The sequence below is a fragment of the Aphelocoma coerulescens genome, chromosome 10, assembly GCF_041296385.1.
Source record: "Aphelocoma coerulescens isolate FSJ_1873_10779 chromosome 10, UR_Acoe_1.0, whole genome shotgun sequence".
Taxonomy (NCBI): domain Eukaryota; kingdom Metazoa; phylum Chordata; class Aves; order Passeriformes; family Corvidae; genus Aphelocoma; species Aphelocoma coerulescens.
Window position 1 is genome coordinate 19178892 of NC_091024.1, and position 20840 is coordinate 19199731.

Genomic DNA, 20840 nt, shown 5'->3' on the forward strand with positions numbered 1-20840 from the left:
TTTTCCTATGCTGTCTCCCTTGCCAGGCCTGTTTTAAGCTGCTGAGTGACATTTGGAGGTAATGGACCATATTCTGGGCTCTTGCTCAAATTTTCCCCAGCCTGGAGTCCTAAAAACTTAAATAGAAATGGTCTGAGGGAGGGCAGAGGAAAAACTGAGCGCTGAGCTCATGATGAGACCCAACAATAATACCCTGGGCTGCTCCAGCTGGGAATCTCATCACAGGGCACATCCTGCTCACACACATCTGATGGGAAGCTCACATGAGCCTCCAGCCACCACGGGGGACCACTTGCACCCCTCTCACCCAAGATAAAATCCACCACATGGTCCCTCCCCAAACAAGGACCCTGTGTGGTCCCACTCCAAGGCTGCAGCAGAGCTGGGATGTTTGCCTGGATCATGCCAGCAGATTTCCTGGCTGGGTTTATGGTGCCAAACTTTGCTGAGCAGCAAATCACACCTGCCCTGCTTCAGCTGGTGCTGGCACATCCCATGGGCACCCAGAGCCATCAGGGTGAAGGCAGGCACCCCGTGTCCCCCAGCCCCACAGGACAGGGCACAGTGGAAACCTGGCACCTCCGAACCTGCTTGGCCCAAAGGGGCGGCTGATGGATGTCTGCTCCCCACCTCCAAAACCCTCCTCCTGCCTCATCTAGAGGGAAAAATAAGGTTTCCTTCTGCTCAGAGGCAAATCACACCCTCTCCGCTCTGTGAAATGGGGTCAGGGTGACCGTGCTGCCCATGCCATAGCTGGGAGATTGCCAGGGCCATGCTGCTCCCAAAAGGTTGGGACAACTTCTGCCATTGACTCCCTCTCCAAATCACAGCTCTGCACCTCCCCCATCTCATTCAAGCACACACATTTATTATCTTCACTAATTACATACCCCCAGTGAGGGATGGGGACTGCATCCACCACCATCCACTGAAGGCCGCCTTGGAAGCATTGCTGTGTTTTCCTTCCCAGTAATTCTCGCCTTGTGCCCAGGGATTAAATAGAAGGAACGTGGCCTATTTTGTAAGGAACACTGAAAGCGAACCAGGTTATTTTTAAGGCTTGTGGTTGTATTCCCGCTGCTGGGAAACATCCACTTCCTGAGGTCAGGGGAGGACAGGCAGTAACCTGGAAAACGGCAGCGCAGACAGCGGCTCTCTGGGGCCAAGCTCTGCTGGCAGGGTTTAAATCCTCAGAACTGAAGGATTGGGTTATTCAGGGTTTGCAGGATCAGATGCAGCTTCAATGCTGCCACTGCCACCCACCCACCTGAGGAAGGGCTGGGGGTCCAGGTGGGCTCCTGCCTGGACATGAAATACAAACCACAGCCCAAGCAAGCTCAGAAGCTTCCTGGCCAGGCCCTTTGGCTTCCCTGGCACCCCTCCCTGCCAAGCTGACTATAAAGCTAGCAGAGGTTCAGGGAAGGTCATGGAATGGTTTGGGTTGGAAGGGACCTTAAAGGTCATCTTGTTCCACCCTCCTGCCAAGGGCAGGGACACCTTCCACTAGCCCAGGTTGCTCCAAGCCTCATTCAACCTGGCCTTGGACACTTCCAGGGATGGGGCAGCCACAGCTTCTCTGGGCAACCTGTGCCAGGGCCTCCCCAGCCTCACAGGAAAGAGTTTTTTCCCAATATCCCATCTATCCCTGCCCTCTGGCAGTGAGAAGCCATTCCCCCCTGTCCTGTCACTCCAGGCCCTTGTCCAAAGTCCCTCTCCAGCTCTTCTGGAGCCCCTTTGGGCATTGGAAGGGATTCTAAGATTTCCCCAGAACCTTCTCTTCTCCAGGTGAACACCCCCAGCTCTCCCAGCCTGTCCCCAGAGTCCTCAGAGAGTGTCTTGGGAAGAAGGAAGGGGACCATAACCCCACAGCCATCCCACCCATGACGGGCTGGATCCAACACCTCTCCTGGGTTAATAACACCAGCGGTGTGGTCTCAGATCAGGTTTCATCAGGAGCTGGAGGCACTGGGGCTCACAGGTAGGGATGGACACAGAGCAGGAGGGGAGGCTGTCACAGCTCCGGTGACATGAACCAGTTTCCAGGCACCCATTCAAATGCAAACAAAGAATCCACCCAGGGCAGGTTGGATCCTTTGGCTCTGAAACTCCCCCGGCAAGCTTTAGCCCTGCAAATGCAGGCGTTCAACAAATGTGGGACTTTATTCCCAGCCCGGCTCCAGGCCAGCACAGAAGACTGGGACCCACGTAAGCATTCCTCCAGAATCCCCCACTGCTCTGGACCACAACAGCTGCAGCACCTTGGAACAGCACTGTCCCCACTTCTGGGAGTGAGCACAGGAACCCCCTGAGCTCCGGCAGGCAGCCCCACTCTGTTTTGGGGAGGCATGCTCCCAGGCTCCTGCTTCTGTCCCAAAACCTCTCTGGCAGCTCTCACCAGCCCCAGGAGATGCTCTGGACTTCACCAGGAGCAGCATCCCAGGGTCCCCTCAGGGGGCACGGTTCACGCTGACTGATGGCAGGTGATGTGGAGCAGTCTCCTGGGAGGGCAGGAGGGCACCAAGGCAGCTGAAGGGGGGTCAGGTCCTCCTAGGAGCTGTCCTGTGTGGAAAACTCAGGGCCAGACCCGAGGCTGACAGCTGCATAGTGTGACGAGGCTCAGTACCTCCACTTGGCTCCAAGCCAAGCCCAGTGCCCCGGGATGCTAGGAGCCCTCCCTCCCTGCTACGTGCCTGTCTGATTCAGGCCAGTCATGCCCACAGCCTGCAGAACAGGCTCAGCTGGCAGCAAGCCCGGCAGGACGGGATGGAGCCCGGGGGAAGAGCTGGAACGTCACCCTGGGAGCACCTCAAACAAACCCACCCAGGGATAGTGCTGGCCACGGGAACCTGGCATCTCTCCCACCACCTTGCCCACGTGAGATAAAGCACATGGATTTACGCTGCAGGGCCAGAGGAGGTTCCCGGGTCCTAGGGAAAGTATGGAGTGGTGAGGACACTCCATCCCCCATGACACAGAAAGCATCCCCCATGCCGGCCATGGCTCCTCAGCCCAGCTGCGATATAAATTTCAGACAAATTGAGCCTGACCTCTGTTTCCACACCCAGCAACTCCAAGGCAGACAGACAATAACGGAGGGATAACCACATCCCAGGGCCTGGGCTCTCCACCCCTCCTGCACAAACAACACACCCAGAGACACAGCTCCCTGGCAGTGCAGGACCCATCTCCCCGTGCTCAGCACCTTCCCAGGGACCGGAGAGAGGGAATCCGGGCTGGCATGGGAAGCCGAGACAGGGTCTGATCTGAGCATCACACTGGCTATGGCTAGCAGGGGGAACCTGGAAGGCTGATGCACCCCCATTAAAGCTGATTCCCAGCTTATTCCCTAAAACAGACACCACTGATCTCCCATAATTGCCCTGGGCTGGGAGCAGGAGGGAGCATTTATAGCCACAGCCGAGGGAACCAGCTGGTGCTCGTATCTTTGCCTGGAGGAGCCGACTCAGGGTCATGCTTCGGAAATATTTGAGAAGCACAGCAATTAAAAGATTGGAGCTGGCAGGCTGAGCTGTCTCCCTCTGCCCTGATCCATGCCTGTGTCCTCCCACCTGCATCCGCCCGGAATCACTCCTCTACACGGGCACACACTCATCCACCTCCTGACATGGTGGGGGTGGCAGTGAAACTCAACTTGGCTCCATCCCGAGTTGCTGCTGACCCTAATGGGCAGGCAGGACTTCTCCCTGCTCCCCCTGGAGTGCTCCCTGCTCCCCGTTGGCAGCTGTGCCTCTCCCCCTGCCTTGCCAGCGTGTGCCGGCAGTGTGGCGTGCACAGCAAGCCCCATCCTGCCCAGCCGCCCCGCCAGCAGCTGCACCCCTTGCATGGGAGGAGCTGGGTTGGGTCACTGCGCTCCTTTGGTGGCTGATCCCGAATTATTGAGCACTGGGGGGTGTATCCATGTGGCTGACAAGGCTCTGATCAGCAGCTCTGCTTGTCCCAGCATTCCCATCCTTCACCCTCCAGCTGTTTGGCTGCTCCCCGTGGAACCCCAGCTGATCCTGCCCACCCTGAAGTATCTTGCTGGGCTCAGGATACATGCACAGCGGTTGGATGCAGCTTGTCCCTACAGCCTGATGGCCCACACACAAACCCTGGTCTCCCAGAGCTCAGAACAAGGATGCCAGGTTTTCTTCCCATGGGGAGGGAGGCCCAGAGAGAAGAAGCAAGACAAGAGCTCCGGGAAGCCAGACGCAGGAACGGAGGCAGTCACAGGCTCTCCGGTGCTGGCTGCAGTGCTCTCCAGGGAGGACACTCCAGCCACCACTGACACTGCCACCTCCCAACCCTACTGTCAATGGCAGGACTCACACAGCACATCGACCTTGGCTTTCCCACGCCGGATCAGCCTTGGGAAGTGGGAGGAGGAAACAGATCTGCTCCATCTTCCTGGTGTTTCCTCTCAGACCTGATTTTTTTCTCTTGTGGGAGCAGGGAAAAGCCTGTGTCACAGATAACAAAGGCAGTGACAGACACTACTGGGGCATGTGGAGGACTGTGTACCCCCAGACTCCTCCCCACCATCATCCTGCACAGATAACAAAGGCAGTGACAGACACTACTGGGGCATGTGGAGGACTGTGTACCCCCCAAACTCCTCCCCACCATCATCCTGCACCCTGGGACAGCCACTGAAATGCTCAGAGCCGGTTCTAGCCTCCAAACCTTGGCACATTTGCAGGATGATGTCGGAGGTGTGGGGGGCAGCAGCAGGATGCTCAACCCCCCATCTTGCCAAGGGAGACCAGAAATGCCCACCCATGGGCAGGGAAGGCCCAGCTGCCTGCTACCAGGTGGCAGAGGGTAAAGGCAGGAATGCTAATGGGATACAGGTTCTAGCCAATGGATTTGCTGTGTCCTGAGAGTGTGGTCCAGACATGAGGGTACAGAAGGGGTGGATGGTGGAGCAGGGAGACCTTTTTGAGTGCTGAAGGACCACAGAGAGCCCAGACCTTTGGGGAAGCTGAGGCACAGCCTTCTGAAGGGGCACATGAAGCAGGGAAGGATGCTAGCCCATCCCTGTCCCCATGCCAGGACACCAGAGCAGAGGATGAACTCCTGGGGTGCTGGGACATCTCCCTGCTCCAGCTGCACATGCTGTCTTCAGGACATCCCAGGGACCAAGCTGCCACAGGGCACCCCAGGCAGGGGATCCCCTTGCCCAGCCAGGTCCAGGGGAGCTGGGATGTTGGCTCAGCTCTGGAGGCTGCTTGCAGTGCCAGAGGCTGGCTGCCTGCCCGGGGACGGCGGTGGCAGGCTCAATCCTGGTGCCCATTGTGCTCCCGAGGGAGCGGGGCTGGGGGAAGGGACAATGTGGGGCCAAGGCCACCATGGTCATCCAGAGCATGGCCAGTGGGACCAGAGACCCGTCACTCCTGCAGGATTAGCACAGGGTTAGACATCAATCCCACGGCAGCTGAGCTGGGATGGGCTCAGGGTGGGATGGGGCTAGCATGAGGAGGGAATGGGGTGAGACAGTGCCAAGGAAGGATGTGGTCAGGTTAGGATGAGGCTGGGGTGGGATGGGGCTGGGACAGGATGGGACCAGGGTGAGACGAGACCAAGGAAGAATGTGGCCAAGGTAGGATGGACCTGCAGTAGGGTGGGGTCGGGATAGGATGGGGCCAGAGTGGGATGGGAGTGGGATGGGAATGGATTGGGATGGTGCCATGTAAGGATGCAGCCTGGGTAGGATAGGACTAGAGTGGAACGGGGCCAGGGTGGGATGTGGCCAGGCTAGAATGGAGCTGTGGTAGAATGAGGTTGGGATGGGATTGGGGTGGGATGGGATTGGGGTGGGATGCTACCAGAGCATGGTGGGAACGGGGTAGGATGGAGCCAAGGCAGCCAAGGAGGGTGGGATGAGGCTGGGCTAGGATGGAACTGGTGTGGGATGGACCCAGGGTGGGATGGGGCCATAGTGAAGGGGCCTGCCCTGGCTGTGGGATGCAGGAGGAAGCACATCCTGCCTGGATGGAGGCTGCGTGCCAGGCTGTACCTCAGAGTGCTCATCCCTGCAGGCTGGGGCCGGGGAGGGCTCCGGGAGGATGGAGTGCAGCCCGCAGCATTCCCAGCGTTGCTGTTAGTTTAACAATACCCCGCTGGCCTGCATGCCGGGGCTAATTTTATCCTTGGAGCCAGGCCAAGACGGCCCTAACTTTCCTCGCTGTGATTTATCCCAGCCATTTCCCTTCAAAAACAAGGTCCCCGTGCCAGCCCTGCTGTCTCCCAGGCAGCAGCACACTGTCCCGGCCAGGGCAGAGTGGGGCAGGATTTGCCCCTTGGAGGGTTGTTTAGAGAGCAGGAGGGTGGTTGCTGTGGGAACCCCTCCTGGGGTCATTCCCCCCACAGCACAGGGATGTTCAAAGCTGGCTGGAAGCCAGGGGATGCTTAGGCAGAGCCTTTCCCGGGATCCTGGAGCAGCTCTGTTTTCCACAGACATCTCTGGGAAGGAGGTGGGTGTTTTTTCTACCAACGATTTTATTGAAAAGGCTGTGGGGCTACTTTTTTTCCCTTTTTTTCCTTTTTTCTCCCTTTCCCAGTCAGCAGCCATACTTGAGAAAGAGATTTCTCTTTGCCTCCGTGCATCTAGTTAAAAACTGATTGGTAAAAATGCTGCAGAAAAATGGAAAATATTGAAAATATCTCGTGACAAACAAACAAAAAAATCTCTTCCAAATAAAGATCTCTTTTCTTCTCTTTTTTCTCCATCAGAAAAGCTTTTAGTGTGCAAAATGTCGACCGCTTGGATTTCTTCTCCCAGTGGGCTGGGATGCACCCACCCCTGCTCCAGGAGAGTGGGTTTTCAGAAAGCTAAAAATCACTGGGCAGAGACCCCAGCACCGTTACCTCCACGTCTGTCCCTCTTGTGACCCCCCACGCTCCCGCCAGACCCGTGGCAGGGTGGGAAATCCCCAGGAAAAGAAAGAGGTGGCACGGCCAGCCCATGGGCGAGCCCTTCCCTGCCAGCCTGGGAAGGGGGAAGAAAGCCCAAAGTCATTTGGTCACTAGCGTGATGAGTTCCCGTCCATTCCCAGCCCGTCCCAGCCAGAGGAGGCCTGGGGGGCTGCGGGCAGAGCGGGCGGAGGCGCTAGAGGTTGTCGTACATGCGCAGCGTCTTCTCCAGCTGCTGGCTGACGCGCTGGTAGAAGACGATCTGCTGCCTCAGGTAGGACTGCATCATCCTCTTGAAGTCGGCCACGCGCCGCTCATGGAAGTGGTTCATCTCGGCCTGCAGGGCAAAGCCCACCACGCGGCAGCGCTTGCGGATCCCGTCCGCCTCTTCCTGGTCCATCCTGCCCTCGTCGCTCATCCGCTGGCTCTCCTTCACCTTGGCGAAGGCGCCTGGCGAGGCAGGGAGCAGGGTCAGAGGTTCTGTGCGACCCTCGGATCCCCTTCCCTGGGCAGCCCTGCTTGGTCCCACTGCCCCCCATGCCAGGGCACCGGCCGGGCCCCAAAGCAGAGGCACAGACCTGCCCCATGTAAGGGAGGGATCTGCCTGCATCTCCCCCTGCCCAGCAAACCCATTCCTCTCCTCCAGGCAGGCAAAGACCAGGAGCGTTTTCCCTCTGGACTCTGGCATCCCCAGCTCTTTTTCCATCCCATCCCATCCCATCCCATCCCATCCCATCCCATCCCATCCCATCCCAGGGCAGTCGGCCTCATGTATAGCTGGCTTTGGGGGTCTGGGCTCCTGGAGTGATGTGACTCAAGGCTTGGGGTGCAAAACTGACATGGGGCAGTGTTAGCACAGTCAAGCACTCCAGCCATGCCTGCCTTCAAAATATTCCATGCAATTCCATGAATGGGGGTCAGGAGCAGTCCTGGGAGACCCCAGCTCAGGAAGCAGTGAACCAGGATGTGACAAGGGCATGCGGTGCTGTCTGGAGCTCAGCTGGGAAAGCATCTCCCACTCCCAGAGGCAGCTGATGCTCTGACACGAGTTTTTCCCTCTCCTTCCATGTTTTTTTACAGCTTGGTTTCGAAAGAATCCTGCCTGGCTCCAGCGCTGCATTCCTCCCCCTCATTAGCACAGAGGCTAAAAACTAAAAACAGAATCTGGCCCGCACTGGGCTTTTGTCCCTTCTCCCTGACCCTTGCCGGGAGCACTGGACCCGGGGTTACAGTGCTCCTGCTGTGCCAGCCCTGCTCCCAGAGGGGAGCAGGAGGAGAAGGAAGAAGCAAAGTTTGGAGGCCAAATCCTGCCTTCCGCTCTGCCCACGCGGCCTCGCTTCCGGACGGGATCCAGCCCCTCTCCATGGGTAAACAACACTCAGAGGAAAGGCAAGGAAGCTGCCCGGGCAGGATTGAATCCTCCCTTGCCCTCTTTGCTTTCCCAGCCTCCCCCAGGGATGTGGAGTGATGCACAGACATCTCTGGATGCTCGGACACAGAGAGCCCTGGCTTCACCCTGGGGAAAACCTGTCCTCCAAACTCTGGGGACAATGGTGTGGGTGCCCCCTCCCTGCTGCAGGCAGCTGGGCTGGGAGGAGTGTGTGGACTTCGGCCCCGCTCCCATACCGGTGGCTGCCTGGGTGCAAAGGGACACCGAGCCCTCGCTGCCTGCCCCAGGGAGAGCACAGCAGACACTTCTCACCCCCTCTGATTCCACCAAACCCAGGGAACCAGGACGAATGGGACATGGGGAGCTCTGATGCCCTGGGGATGCTAACCCCCCTCTGCTGGGCTTGGAGGTGCAGGGACATACTCCTGAAAAGTGTGACCCTGATTGTCCCCAGAGGTTCAGTGTGTGTCCCATCCACTGCCCTGCACAGACCCCTCAGCCCTTCTGACCCACCCAAGGCCATGTCCAGCCACGTCCCAGCCCTGGGGGAGCAAGCTCCGGCATCCCCACTGGCCACCCATCCACTGCCTTGGCAGGAAGGGAGGATGAGGAGGGACAAGTGGCAGTGGGTGGGGATGCACGAGAGGTGCTGGGCAGGTCACCCCAGAGCCAACAGCAGCAGTGCTGGCTCTTGCTCATGGTCTGAGGGAAGTGACATCCGTGCTGACCCCCCCAGCCAGTGCTTTGGGACGCATCAGCAGCAGTTATGGGGCAGACTCTGGACTCAACAGCCCTAGCAGACTCTCCCAGGCTGGAGTGACTGGAGGGCTGTGCCAGCGGGGACCACACTGCCTCCCTAAGAGGCGCAGGCAGTGGCTCCTATCCTCATTCCCATCCTCATTCCCTATTCCCTTCATGGCCCAACAGAGGATTTCCACTCTGCATCCGCATCCCACTTGCCACATCGCTCCCACTCACATGGGGCCATTCCTGGGGTGAGGAATGCCTCCTTACCTTTCTGCAGGTGGATGATGTCTGGGAAGTTGGAGAGGAGCCCTTGGTACAAGGAGAGAGTGTCCAGCATGAGGAACAGGTCGTTCTTGGGCTGCTCAGCAAACATTTCCCCCACAGTCTCGTATGTCTTGCCTGTGTGGGAGATGGCATTGTTGAGGGCATCCAAGCTGTAGGGAGGGTCCATGTGGAAGGAGTGGCTGATGGCTTGGAAGGCATTGCCCAGCTTCTGGAACTCCTTCCGGAAGCCCCCCACGTGCTTGCGCACCAGCTCCGACGCCACATTGGTCAGCTGCAGGACGCTGTCATCCATCTTCTTGCTGAAGGCCTTGAAGGCATCCACGCGGTCCTCCACATCCTGCAGGTCCTGGTGCTCTGTGGGAATCTGGATGGTGAGGAGGAAGCTGGCACCCACCATCTCGTCCTTCTCCGCCCGGCGTTTTCCCAGCTTCCACTGCTTCTCGTCGCGGCAGCAGAGGAAGTGCTGGAAGCCCTCGTACTGGGAGAGGACAGGGTGGCTGGTCATGTGGTCCATCCAGAGGATCAGCCGCCGCTTGCGCTTCTCGATGAAGTCCTCCTCGAAGCGGCCAGTGGCCTGCTTCTCGGGCAGGTGGGGCACCGAGATCACCGTGAACTTGTGCAGCAGGCGGTTGTAGAGCCAGTCAAAGTGCTTGTACCGCCGGTACACGGGTGAGTTGATGTTGCTGGGGGTCAGCTTGTAGGAGATGTAGCTCTTGATGCCCTTGAACTTGGTTTGCTTGGTGGGGTCCTCCACGGAGCAGATGAATGGGTGGGGGTTGGCCCTCCACTGTGGGCCTCTGGAGCCCATCTCGATGCAGTAGGTCTCGGCAATCTTGGACATCAGGGGCACGTCACCCAGGATGAAGGCTTCCACCCCAGAGCGGACGAAGCAGGAGAAGCGGTTGAGGTTTCTCCCCACCACGCTGCCCCTCTTGGAGGAGCTCATGCTGTCCTGCCTCTCCAGCACCGGCTTGGGCCTGTAACCGGCGTGCTGGTGGTGGCCATAGGCCGCCGGGTACTGCAGGCTGGGCGAGGGGTGCCCGTTGGTGCCCGGTGCGCCCTGGGGCTCCTCCACCACCGTGCACGCATCGTCCCAGTCATCCCAATCATCGTCATCATCATCCTCAAAACTGCCCTGGTAGGAAATGCCGGGGCTGGGGGATGCTGAGTACAAGGAGGAATCGTGCCCAGGGGAGCCGACCGGGCTGCTGGAATAGTCCGTGTAGTTGGAGCCCGACCGGGAGCGGAGGATCTCGACGTAGGAAGCAGGGAAGAGGCCAGTCTCCCCACGGCTGTTTTGGCCCTGTAACCACCCGTCCAGGGAGTTCTCGCTGAAGATGACGAGCTCCTCGTTCTCCTGGATGCTGATCTCCTCTTTGTTTTCGCTCTGGAAGTTGTAAAGCGCTCTGGCTTTCAACGCCATGGCCGGTCCCGGGTCGGGAAGAGGGGGGGGAGCCAGCGGAACGCAATCCCCCCCCAGCCAAAACAACCCCCCCCCGGCAATACTGCGGGCTCGCGCGGCTCCGGGATCACCACCACGCGCTGTGGGAAATGGCTTGGCCGGTTTCCCAGCAAAATAAAAAAAAAAGGTGGAGAAGAAATCCCTTACGAGGTGACGCCAAGGTCCCTATGTCCAAGTGACCCCCCCGATCCGGCGCCCCGGTTAAAAAGAACATTCCCCATTTAAAAACGACATTCTCTGGATAAAAACAAGATTCCCAGTCAAGCGAGTGGCGTTTCCCTGGCTCCTCCGGCCGGCCCAAGAGCCGGGCTCTGCCATGTCCACGCAGAGTTTATCTCTCTGGGAGGCTGATCCTGAGGCTTCAGTCTCCGGGAGGAAAACCTCTGGCTGCCAACGAGGAAATAAATCCAAAGCAATTTTTCTCGGGGCTCCTGTGGATAAAACACTCTAAATTTCCCGTCGGCGGGCGCTGGGAGAGCGCCGAGAACGACCCCGAACCCTGCCCAACCTCCCGGTGATCCCGGGATTTTGCAATTCCTTTCCGGGCCGACTTTCCCGGTGGTTGGTGGGGTTTGGTTTTTCCCTGAAATCCGTAAATCTCACGCAGGACGGAGGCGGCGCCGGTGGTGGTGCCCGTGTCGGTGTCGGGGCTGGTCCCGTTGCCACTGGATATGACGGGGCCAGTGCCAGTGCCGGTGCCGGTGCCGCTGCCGGGGCTGGTCCCGTTGCCGAAGGGGTGGCGGAGCCGGCCGCCAGCCTCCCGTGACGCAGGGCAGCGCCGCGCTCCCCGCTCCGCCGCCCGGTTCGCGGCGGGGAGCGGCCCGGCCCGGCCAGCCGCACGCTGCCCTCTGCAGGCAGCCGGCCCCCGGGGCACGAATCCCCGCCCGCGGGGGCTGCGGCTGCTCCCGCGTCCCTGCCGGGATGTTCCCCCTCGCCTGTGCCCGGTCCCGGCGCGCAGCGCCCCGTCCCGGTGCCCGGGCGCGGGGGAAACTGAGGCACGGGACGAGCGGGCTGCGGGGGGGCGCGGGGCCTCCTCGCCACGCGGTGGCGCTGCGGGCTGCGCGGCGGCGCGGGCGGAAGCGCGTCGGGCCGCGGGGTTGCCATGGAGGAGCTGAGCGCGGCGCTGGCGGCGGGCGTGGGGCTGGCGGGGCCCTGCAGCCCGGCCGCGCCGCACCCCCGTCTTGCCGCGTACAAGCCCCGCGGCGGCCCCGGGCAGGCCGAGCGCCGGCAGCGCCTCCTCCGCATCCAGAGAGAGTGAGCGCGGCAGCGGGCGGGCGCCGCCGGCCAGGGAGCGCGGGGCGCGTTAGGCCGCCCCGGAGCCGCTTGTGGGGAGCGGCCCGGGCTGGGTGTGCGGGGTGCCGTGGGTGACCTGCTTCCCCGCCGGGTTGTTTCCTCGACCCCAGGAGGCGTCTGGACTACGTGAACCATGCCAGGAGGCTGGCGGAGGACGACTGGGCAGGGGTGGAGAGCGAGGACGAGGACAGAGAAGGGGAAGATGCGGAGGAAGAGGCGATGGACGTGGATGCTGGCAAAAAGCTGCCCAAGCGCTACGCCAATCAGGTGAGGAGCCATCTGTGTCCTCGTGGCGAGGTGTGGGGCAGGGATGTGGGGTGGTTTGAGGACACGGTGATGGCCATTTGGGGGCTGAGAGGAGTATGTCCTTCCCGGCTTGGTGCTCACAGAGAAACTGTGTTTAGTTCACCTCCAAAACATGCTGAGTTCGAATGGAAAACAGGTGGAGATGGGATGCCTGTGTGCTGTTGAATGACTTACTTTGGAAAACACCTCGAAGGTCATTGATTCCAGCCATTAACCCGGCATCCCCGTGTTCCCCACTTCGGGAGATTTCAGCTCAGCTAGCAGCATGAGTACCCTGATAGGCAGCATTCAGCTAAAGATTTCTGTCTTTCCCTGTGTTTGGAAAGGAAGGAAGGGCAAACTCGGCTGGCTTTTATCAGCCTCGGTGTGTATTGGTCCTAGATAACACACAGCCACTTAGGCAATTTCTGAAGTGGTCGACTTGTCCAGGCTCTTTACTCCTAACATTTTGGGATCTCTAAGTCCTGCTATGTTTTTAAAAATAAAGTGCTGCAATAGGGGCCAAAGTGTGGTGTGCCCAATCAAGGGCTGTGAGCCCTGTGCTGTGGTCTGAAACTCAGTCAGCAGCTGGGAAGCAAGAGAAAGACTTGGGGAAGACTGTTAGGCAGGTTGGACTTCATTAGAGGGAGGGAAGGAGCCCTTTTGGGGGTGACAAGCAGTGCCAGCTGCCTCTAAAGCACCCAGTGGAGCTGTCAAAGTAAAGTCAAAACCTCCTTGCTTTATCCTTGAGCTGTTTGTTGTCCATAACTTCAGGAGAGCTGTTACTGACTGGTTCTTCTCCCTGGACACTCCGTAGCTGATGCTGTCAGAGTGGCTGGTGGATGTCCCCTCAGATCTGGAGCAGGAGTGGCTTGTGGTGGTGTGTCCTGTGGGGAAAAGGGCTCTTGTCGTGGCCTCCAGGGTAAGTTCTAAAGGACCTGTACTCATTCCCAGCCACCATAAAACTGGCTTGACTGCGTTTTTTTCTCTCCTTTTCTCCTCACAGGGCACAACAGCAGCTTACACCAAGAGTGGCTTCTGTGTCAACAGGTTCCCGTCCCTGCTGCCGGGGGGAAACCGGCACAACTCAACCAGTGACAAAGGTGTGAGGAGGCATTTGGGATAGAGAGAGGGGAGCTGCCTGCTTCTCCCTGGGAGTATGTGTGCTGCAGGCCCAGTGCTGTTCCTCCAGCTCCCCCAAGTCCCACAGCTATGCCCCTTTTTTGTGCTGGGGGTGGTCAGCTTCAGGCCTGTTTTTGTATCTCTGGAGATAACTAGATGGAAACAAAATCAAATGCCTTTATGCTAGGCAAGCACATAGAATCCCCAAATGGTTTGGCTTGGAAGAGACCTTAAAGCTCATCTTGTTCCACTGTTAGGGAACCTTTCCCTAAACCAGATTGATCCAAGCCCTGTCCAACCTGGCCTTGGACACTTCCAGGGATGGGGCAGCCACAGCTTCTCTGGGCAACCTGTGCCAGGGCCTCAGCACCCTCACAGGAAAGAGTTCCTAACATATAATCTCAAATTGCCCTTTTCCAGTTTAAAACCATTGCCCCTTGTCCTGCCACATCTTTTAATAAGCTGCCTGTTTGACTGACACTCTTAAACCCCAACATCCTCTCTGTCCTCTAACAGAGGCCTCTGTATGGTGTCATCTTCCTTAATACCTCTTGAAATTAATATTTTTTGCCCTGAAAAAAGAGGCTTATTGTCTGGCAAATGCCATTTTCTGAAACATGGCCTTGCTTGCTGTGCCTCTGACTGGTCCCTTTGCAGCCTCGTGGGGTTCCTCAAGCCCAAGGCTTTTTGTGGTTGCCGTTTCTGTTGGCAGAAGGGGATCCCTCTGCACGCCGCAGTCTCACATCAGGGCAGGATTGATGTTGGAGAGCTGTGACCTGGCATTTGCCAGCTGGGTTGGGCAGTGTTTGGAGCAGGTGTGGACCTCCCTGTGTTTGTGTGTGCAGTGTACAGCATCCTGGACTGCATCTACAACGAGGCCAAGCAGACCTACTATATCCTGGACGTGATGTGCTGGAGAGGACACCCTGTTTATGACTGCCAGGTACCGAGTCCCTGCCTTCCCTGTTGTTCCCTGAGCTGCATTGCTCCAGCACTGCATGTAGCTCACTCTGCAAAAGGTGGATATTTCTCCTGAGCACCAGCATCTTTACAGCTTTAGGGCTGCTGGATAACTGTGTACATGTTTTGGGGGGAAGTAGCAGGGTTTGGGGTGCTGGTGCTGTAGGTGAAGTCGAGTTTGTAAATCTCCCAGTGAGTGCAGCAGAACAAAGACACTCAGCAGACGCTGTCAGGTGATTTGTGGTGAATGCTCACTAACTCTGCCTCCTTTCACAGACTGACTTCAGATTCTTCTGGCTCTCCTCAAAAATCCAAGAGGAGGAAGGGCTGGGAGAGAAAAGCAGAATTAATCCGGTAAGTCCTTTTGTACTGAGGAGGAGGCTGGGGGGGTAAGCTCTCCTGTTCAGCAGGCTTCAGCAGTTTCTTTCACAAGCGGAAGCTTTTTTCTTTTTTCTTCTTTCCCCTCACAGATCAGGCTTCAAAGTGTACATCTGATGAAATGGGATGCCGTGGTCAGGATGTAAATAGAACCACTGCATATTGTAAATGAGTTCAGTGGGGTTTTTTTCCCCCATCCAAAGTGCTGAGGGAGATCACACTGCAGGGTATCAGCTAACTGCCATGCTGTTTTTAGCTTTCCCTTGTAATGGAATGGAAAACCAGTGTGGTTTCTTCAGGAGCAGCGTTGGTTGGCAGCCTGACTACAATGGGGTTTATTCTTGCAGTCTTGTGGGTTTGTAAAGCTTTAAGCCTTCCCTCTGTTTAAACTGATCATTGAAGTTGTCGGCATGAATGCTGGATTGCCACCCAGAGTTCCTGCTGAGCCAGGATAAAAACTCTTCCTTTGAAGACTTGCACATGGGGGTCAGACCTAGAGCCCACAGCAGCTTGGAATGTGATTTTTGGGCACAGACATGAGAGATTTGTCTGCTCAGACATGGCCAAGCAGAGCAGCTCCTGTGAGCTGAGCATCTCAGTGATAAATGGGGCTGACTGCAATGAGGGTGTCTGTGTTCAGAGAACATCCTGTCCTGACTCCAACAGGAATATCCAGAAGATAACTACCTAATGAAGGGGGGGTTGTTTCAGCTTTCATTTCCTGGGTGGAAAGATTGGCTTGGCTGAGCCAGCAGCCTGGAGCAGACGTCTGTCTGCTTTGCATCCTGCCCGGAGGTCATAATTTTCTATTTTGGTTAGAAGAGCATCTCTGGGTCAGGTCTCCTGAAAAGTCCTTCCTGCAGTCTTAGGTGCTTGGGAAGAAAGGTGTCAGGAGTATGCAGGAGCTGTTCCTCACCCTTTCCCTCTTATGCCAGATCCTGCACTGGAGGAATCCTTCCTTCTTAGCTGCCTGCACACCTGTGCTGGATTCAGCAGCCTGTTCTCCTGTAGACCAGACAGTTGCCTCTTCTAACCCTCTCTTACTCTTTCAGTACAAATTTGTGGGCCTGCAGAACTTCCCCTGCTCCTCGGACAGCCTGCGTGAGCTGCTGGCTACGGACTTTCCCTTTGAGGTGAGAACACACAGGTGGGGGCCTGGACCCCAGCCTTAGCAACAGCTCTGCCACGCCTTTGCCAGTGCTGGGAGAGATCCAGTGAATCCCCTCTCCTTGGGAATTTGCTCTCCTCAGGCTGCAGGAAGCTTGCCAAGTTGCTGTTTCCTGCGTGTGGGATGGATGCCTTTCTGCCCATGGCTGATCTGTTGCCTTGTCACCAGGTACAGCCTCATTCAACCACACAAACGAGCAAGAGTTAAACCATGGCACTCCCTGTGTTTGTGCTGCCCTTGCTGCAGTTGGCGGTGTCTGAAAGAGCCTTTTGGGATGAGAGGACACTCAGGCTGCCTCCAGAAGCAGTGCAACTCAGGCTCACATAGCAGTGTGATGGACAGCTGACCTTTTCAGGGCCAAAACTGGTACTGACCACTGCCCTGGGTGGGCTTGTATGTGTTTCCTTGGTGTCGGTGCTTCTGACAAGGCACCTGGCTGTTTTGTGGGGAGGAAGGAGAAGGGTGGTGGTAAGATCCTAATGGTTTCTGGGGGGGGTTGGGTGTTCATGATGGGTGCCTGAGGTGTACTGCAGCTGGGGGCAGTTGGCTGTGAGAGAAAGGACTGAACAGGACACCTTCGTTTGCTACATCAGGTTTAAAAGCAGAATCATAGAATCATACAATATTCTGATGGACCTGCTAGTAGCATCAAAGTCCCAACTCCTGGCCCTGCACAGGACAGCTTCAAGAATCCCACCCTGGGATTCTGAGAGTGTTGTCCAAAGGCTCCCTGAGCTCTGGCAAGCTTGGGGCTATGACGACTGCTCTGGGGAGCTTATTCCAGTGCCTGGCCACCCTCTGAGGGAAGAGCCTTTTCCTAATATCCACTCTAAACCTCCTCTGACACAGTGGTTGTGCTGTTCTGGCCTTTGGGGAAGGGCAGGACAGGCAAATCCATGTGCCACCGAGCTCAGTTCCATGTGGTTGTGAGCAGTGAGTCCCACGCCCTCATGGAATCAGCTCTGGCTGCTTTTGCCTGCCCTGGCTGGCTTGTCACTGCAAGGGAAGAGGATGGAGGAGGCAGTGGCATTCTGACCCAGTGACAGTGACAACATCTGCGAGCCAGAAGCTCCTCTAGTGGCTGCAGCTGTTCCTGGGAGCGCCCAGTCTCAGCCCTACGTCAGGAACAGCCTCCACAGAGATTTCTTGTCCCAGGAAGCCAAAAGCCACATTGATGTGACGTGTCTCTCATGCTCTCCCATCCCGAGTTAGCCATTAACATAGGTGTAGGTTTAAGTTAAGGGCACTAACTCGGCTGCGAGGGCAGACTTTGCCTTCTGCTCGTAAAAGCCGGGACAGTCATCAGAGCAAGTTGGAAAGTCCCAACCGCTCGCTGGTCTTGCCAGACCCTCTCTGAACATGGATTGAAGAGGCTTCCCAGCTTTTTCACAGCTGGCTTGCTCAATAATAAGTGCTCCAAGTGCCTCCGTAGAAACAGTCATTCCTGGCTTTCCCGAGTAAAGTCTTCATTCCTTCCTGAGGCATCTGCTCCCATGAGGAAAGGCTGAGGAGTGTTTGCCCGCTGCAGTCACAGCAGCAGACTTCTGGGTTACAAAGGAGGCCGTTGCAAAACTCTGGAGCAGGAGATGGAGCTGAACAGACTCCAGCTGTGATTTGCCCCCAGGCCCTCTGCTATATCAGGGTGTGACCCCAAGAAGCAAAATACAAGTTGGCTCAAAGCAGCCCAAACACCACGGGAAGAACCGTGGTGCTTTTTCCAGGAGGAAGGGAGCCGTGGGTCTCTGTGGTGTGTCACAAGAGGGAGCCCAAAAATCCCCAAAAACACCTTCTACCACAGGCACAGGACAGAATAAACTTTGCAGGAGGTGAAATACATCCTGACTATGGATGAAGGGTAACAGAGGTGGTTTTAGGTCTTGACCCAGCATCTGGTGATCCTGACAGGGATCTCGTGTGTGTGTGGTGGCCACAGAGGGGGGTCAGTGCTTTCAGATCTGGGTCTTCAGAGTTAATCTGTAGCCTCAGAGCTAGGGCCTGATCCACTCTATTCAGTGGAATCTTACTCCCTGGAGTTCAGTAGACTTTGGATCAGTTGACTGGCTCTGAATTTCAGGTGGGTTTTGGAGTGGATCTTGGGAGCTACCGTCTTTCTCACAGATCTGAGTAAAACCATGCTTTCCACGAAGGCAGGGGAGCCAAAGCCTCTGAGAAACCTCGATGGGAAGGAATGGGAGGACTGTTAAGCACCTAAAATCTGGAAAGCGTGGCTGTGGAATGTTAAACCCTGCCAGGTCAGTCTCTCCTCAGCTTCAGTTGTTTAGGGACAGCATCAGTCCTTGTTCTGATGTGGCCACTGTCACTGTGGTAACTCAGGGTAGGGACTCAGCCAACAAATTAAATAAACGGGAAGGAATATAGGAGTCACTTCAGTCAGGGACTGGAGAACATGACCTAACTTCACCAGGCTGAACTCCTTTGAATTCTCTAGCTTGGGGTAGATATTTGGAGTGGTCTGGAAGGCCTTTCCAGGCTCTGATCTTTACCAAAACATTCCTGTGGGTGCCGGAGAGTCCCTGTTGCTCATCAAGTGCCACGCACCCACAGGAATGGGCTGGATGTACTGGAGCGCTACAGAATCTGGTTCTTCCCAGGAGGCAGGGTGAGGGAAAAGCTTTTAACTTTACATATCCAGAGGGGTTGCACAAGCTCATCATGATGTTTACTGTTCTGGTTTTATGTTTTCCTAGCACAGAAATCCCCCTTTTTCTGGGATTATTTTGCAAGATGTTAGCAGTGACTGAAAATTATGGACAGAATAGTGCCAGAAGCTTTACCCTCTCTGCCAGAGGTTAGCATCCATGGAGCAGAAGTGGATATATGCTGCTTTGTGCTCAGCCAGGGGTCTGTCCTGGGGGCTGTAGGATCAGGGAGGGGCCTGGGAGCAGTTCATCCCGAGGTGGGCTCTTGTTCTCCTCTCTTCTGCCCACTCAGCCACTCTTCCTTGTAGCCAAATGGCCTTTTAAGAGCTTGTGAAGCTGAGCTAAGAGGAGCACCACCTCCAGCATTAGTCAGCCTGACAGCAGGATCCAACCTCGCAGAGCACACCCCTGGGAAGCGTGGGAAGAGGAGGGGATGAGAACCCCTGAGCACAGTGGGGAAGTGGGGAAAACGTCAGCCAGCTGCAGCACTGCGGAGTGTGGAAATAGTAGCACAAGAGTTAGGGCCTAAACCTTTAAAGTTCTGAGTGCCCTTAACTGTCATTGATTGCTGGGAGAAGTTCTCTCCTGAGAAACATTAAGAATTTTTTTGGCATAAGCCAGCTGAAAGAGCTGTTAGGAATCGGAGCTCCTTGGCGTCACACACTTGGACTAATTACTTTCCAAATGTATTATTTAAAATAACCCTAATCCAGTAAAGTGGGCTGCCTTATTCAGAAACCCACTGGCTTTTCTGCAGAATGGGATGAAAGCATCCAGAGGACACTTCTGTGCCGACACTGGGCTGGACTTGTTTGCCTTTGACAATTTAAAGCCATCTGGGAGTCGCTGATCTTTCAGGGCAGGAGCTCTGCAGGTTTCTTCTTTCCCTTCCGCTATTTATTGCACTGCTTGAGGAAAAATGATCCAGCTGGTGGTTTTGGCCTGCAAACAGAGAGCAGAGCCGTTGTCTGGTGCCTGGTCATTCACCTACAGGAGCTTCAGCTCTGCCCTTTCATTCATTCTCTCTCCTGCCCACAGGTTGACGGGCTGCTCTTCTACCACAAGCAAACCCACTACACCCCTGGCAGCACCCCACTGGTGGGCTGGCTCCGGCCCTACATGGTCCCCGAAATCCTGGGGCTCACTGTGCCCACCACCGTGCTCACGGCCAAGCCGGACTACGCCGGGTGGCAGCTCCAGCAGATCATCGAGAGCAAGAGGAGTAAAAAGCTGGCGGCAGAAAAGGGCCACCCGAGCGGCGAGGTGGCCACAAGGAACGGACACTATGAGCTGGAACACTTGTCCACCCCTCAGCCAGAAAAGTCTCCGGAGGGCCAGGATGGAGCAGCGGGCCAGATGGAGAGTTAAGCTGCTGGGACAGGCCAGCTGGGCAGGGAGCAGGGAAAAGGCTCCCTGCTTCCCTCTGTGCATTGTGCTCCTGAGAGGGGGCAGAGTAATAATGATAGGATGGCTTTGTTTAAAGGGCATGACAGTGGAATATCTTGCCCCAAGTGCTGCTGGATTTTTTTGTATTTGTTGCTATTACATACTTTTTGCCAGGACTTCTGTGAGGCCTTAACAGGATTGTCTGGTTCTTGGTTATAGCAGTCATGTGTTGGGAAATGATCTGTCCCCATAGTGCAGGGATACAGTTCAGCTCCTGAACCTGCTTCTGTTAAGAGTCTTGGCAAAACTCCAGCATAGGAACAGTGCTTGGACCTCTGAGGTGCAGCTGCTGCTTGTGACCCTTGCAGCAGCCCCACCTTCCCAGCCCTGGAAATTGGGGCTTCTCAGCCTTTGATCCAGCTGTTCTCTGAGGCCTTTTCGATGAAAGTTGTTACTAACAAAAAGTTTGCGGTGAGCTGCTGTAAATCCAAAGGCTGGACTTTCCACACCCATACATTTTTGGAAAAATCTAAATTTCCTTGCGTTGCAGCAGGACCTGCCTTGGAACAGGGCTTTGTGCAGTGCAAGCGCAGCAGAAGCCTCTCTCTCCTCAAGGCTTTTCTCAGTGGGGGGAGGAAGGAATGGTTTCACTCTGAAAAACGCTACCATTGATCGTGCCAAATAAAAGGTTTCTCAGAAAGACAAATTCTTGAGCGTCTTCCTGCTACCTAAGGGTGGATGCGTGCTGTGCCTCCCAAATAGGGATTGAAAAGTTGGTTCCAGTGCTGACTG

General features: G+C 56.4%; 2 protein-coding genes across 2 annotated transcripts; one reads left to right on the top strand and one right to left on the bottom strand.

Annotated features, from left to right (window-relative positions):
- Positions 1 to 6478: 6478 nt before the first annotated feature.
- Positions 6479 to 11737, bottom strand: SNX33 (sorting nexin 33). The gene is made up of 2 exons (XM_069025881.1): positions 9317 to 11737; positions 6479 to 7362 (listed from the first exon to the last, which is right to left on the bottom strand). Exons 1-2 carry the CDS (start codon positions 10755 to 10757, stop codon positions 7109 to 7111), a joined length of 1695 nt encoding a protein of 564 aa, XP_068881982.1. The 5' UTR covers positions 10758 to 11737; the 3' UTR covers positions 6479 to 7108.
- A 139-nt stretch (positions 11738 to 11876) lies between these two features.
- On the top strand, positions 11877 to 20754 carry SNUPN (snurportin 1). The gene is made up of 8 exons (XM_069025842.1): positions 11877 to 12050; positions 12200 to 12356; positions 13192 to 13296; positions 13381 to 13477; positions 14342 to 14439; positions 14733 to 14810; positions 15887 to 15967; positions 19701 to 20754. The coding sequence occupies exons 1-8, from the start codon at positions 11899 to 11901 to the stop codon at positions 20028 to 20030; spliced, it is 1098 nt and encodes a 365-aa protein (XP_068881943.1). The 5' UTR covers positions 11877 to 11898; the 3' UTR covers positions 20031 to 20754.
- Positions 20755 to 20840: the final 86 nt, after the last annotated feature.